This window comes from Helobdella robusta (assembly GCF_000326865.2).
Source record: "Helobdella robusta unplaced genomic scaffold HELROscaffold_36, whole genome shotgun sequence".
NCBI classification, from domain to species: domain Eukaryota; kingdom Metazoa; phylum Annelida; class Clitellata; order Rhynchobdellida; family Glossiphoniidae; genus Helobdella; species Helobdella robusta.
Genome location: NW_008704742.1, coordinates 745,265 through 748,142, shown reverse-complemented (window position 1 = coordinate 748,142; position 2,878 = coordinate 745,265). Strand labels below are relative to the sequence as shown.

The window sequence follows — 2,878 nt, the reverse complement described above, 5'->3', positions numbered from 1 at the left end:
TGGTTCTCCGCCGGAATCGTTTGAAGAACCTCTGCTGCTGAACCTCGCAGGGCCAGTATCAGTGCTGTTGCTCGTTCTTTTCCGTTCCAACAGTTACTAGTTGCCGCTGCTTTGAACTGGGTTTTATAAACGTTCCAGGACATCTCTCCGTCAAATGCTGGTACCTTCAAAGTTCTTCCGGATGCGTGATCTAACGGCATGGCCATTTTTTTTAGATTGCTCCAATTCTCGCTTCAATTTGTCTATCTTGTGATCTACCTCAACGGTCTGACGATCAAGTTTCTGTTCGATCATTTCTATTCTTGTTGACTGTTCTTCAATCTGTTCTGCCACATCCAATTTTACGTGTTTTAGCTGGTCCTTGATCTGTTTTAACTCTTCTGTCTGTCGTTCGGACTGTCGTTCGGACTGTTCTTTGATCTGTTTTAACTCCTCTGTCTGTCGTTCGGACTGTCGTTCGGACTGTTCTTTGATCTGTTTTAACTCCTCTGTCTGTCGTTCGTACTGTCGTTCGGACTGTTCTTTGATCTGTTTTAAATCCTCTGTCTGTCGTTCGGACTGTTCCTTGATCTGTTGTTTTAACTCTTCTGTCTGTCGTTCGGACTGTCGTTCGGACTGTTCTTTGATCTGTTTTATTTCAGTTGACATACTAAGCAGAAGTTCCATCATTTTAGCGGTTGTAAACGTGCCTGTGCTAATTTCATTGTCTTCGTCAGCACCATCAAACTTGAATTCGTCTGGGTTCTTACCTTCGTCAATGAGAGCTTCTCTCAGACGTGCTACTAGTACTTCTTTGTTGCCACTTGTGACAAGGCTTCGTTTCTGTAGTTCTTCTCGTAGTTGAACTACGTTCAACCCACACAGTTTTGACATCGTGTTCTTTTTCTACGAGTAGTAATTCGCTGGTCGAAGATCCCACTTCTGACACCAATGTTATAATACTCGCTGTCGTAACCGATTTACGATGCGACGGGTTCAAATCCTCGATTGAATAAAATATTCCAAACAGTTATTAAACTTTATTTACAGAAGAAATCAACTATTAATAGTTATTAAACTTTATTTACAGAAGAAATCAACTAATCGTTTATTTCCAGTAAATTCAAACTAACGCAACAATTAACTTTTAAATCGTTCAAAATCGATCGCTATGACAACGTCAACAAACAAATCAAATATCGCTTTAAATAACTCACCGAATCGCTATTCACAAAATCAAGAATTTCACTAATCACGAATATCACTAATCACCTTGCGACGTGCGCTTATATACTCTTCGCAAGCGTCGTTTCTAGATTCTTCTAGATGGTCCGATTCTAGCATACTCTAGAATGCTCCAGTCACTAGAACATTCTAGAATACGCTAGAACTTAGTGCGTTCGGTAGCACGTTTATAACAATATTATAGCTTATGAAAGAATATTTCATTTTAATTATATATAGAAAATAAAATTTATCGTGGTCAAATCGTATTATAAGTATATAATCTAGGTATATCATATTTTTTATATATTATGTATATCATATACTTAGTATACCTATACTGGCCCTCGACGTACCCAACCCACGCGCAGTTTTAGTCTGGTTTCACTCTAGTTTCCATGAACCATTATTCATTAAATTTATCAAATTTTACAATTTTTACATTTTTATAGTTTATTAATTATAATATTTATTCATTCATTAATAATTTTATCCATTTTATCCATTTTAATTATTTTGTTATTGATTTATTTCATGCATCTGCATAATTTTTATGCGTATTTGGTATCTTTTTTTCTGGTATACGTATATGCAAACTGATTTGGGCTCGTCGTGCTTGACCGGATCGTATTTTCAGTGTACTTTAAGGTCTGGTGTCATTCTTTAGTTTCCCTTCAAAAAATTTTACAATTAGTAAATTTTTATTGTATTTATATTTCTACTTCTTTTCCTTCATCTTATCTCACTAGTGTGCTTCACAATCTATCTCTATGTGTTTCTTCAATTATAGCTTGGTCTGACATAATGTGTCTTAAACTTAATCCTCCTAAATTTGAATTAATTTGTTTTAATAAATCTAAATACTTGACTACTATTCCTCCTATTATGTTACCTGGTTCTAAAACTCTTGATGTTTCTCACAAGTTTCGTAGACTAGGCTTAATCTTTGATTTTAGCATGTCTTTTTCTTCTCAGATTAATAGTGTTGCTAGAAGTTCTTTCTTTCATCTGAGTAGAATAAAAAAGACTTTTGCTTTTTCTTGACGATCCTACTCTTCTCCTTCGTGTTACTTCCTTAGTCTTATCTAGGATTGATTATTGTAACTCGTTCTTCTATGGTCTTCCTGATTCTACACTCTATCCTTTAAGTAAAGCTTTTAACTCAGCTGCTCGTCTAGTTGCTCGCGCCACTTTCATTTCTCATATATTTCCATATCCTGTTCTCTTGCACTGGTTACCTATAAAATATAGAATAATTTTTAAAATTTGCACATTTATGTATGAGTCTCAATCTAAATTATTTCCTAAGTACTTATCAGATAAAATAATTGAACCTAAACGCGCCTCCTTACGATCGTCTTTTGTTCTCACTTTTTTTTGACTCGTGTTAAACACTCTTTTGCTAAATCTGCATATGCTTTTTTTGGCCCTTTCCTCAGGAACTCTCTACCTCCTTCTCTGACTACTTCTCCATCACCTATAAAATTCAGAGCGAATCTCAAAACCCATATATTTGCCAAATTTATTGAGGAGCGCTGTTGAACATCGTGGAAATAGCGCTTTATCAATTATATTGATTGATTGATTGATTGATTGACTGACTGACTGACTGACTGACTGACTGACTGACTGACTGACTGACTGACTGACTGACTGACTGACTGACTGACTGACT

At 35.8% G+C, this 2,878-nt stretch overlaps 1 protein-coding gene across 1 annotated transcript; it reads right to left on the bottom strand.

The window, feature by feature from the left end:
* Positions 1-723: 723 nt before the first annotated feature.
* On the bottom strand, positions 724-873 carry HELRODRAFT_83253 (hypothetical protein; the record flags this gene model as incomplete). Its single annotated transcript, XM_009023409.1, has 1 exon — positions 724-873. A coding segment is annotated over one exon (150 nt), but the record flags the coding sequence as incomplete, so codon positions are not given.
* Between the last annotated feature and the right edge of the window lie 2,005 nt (positions 874-2,878).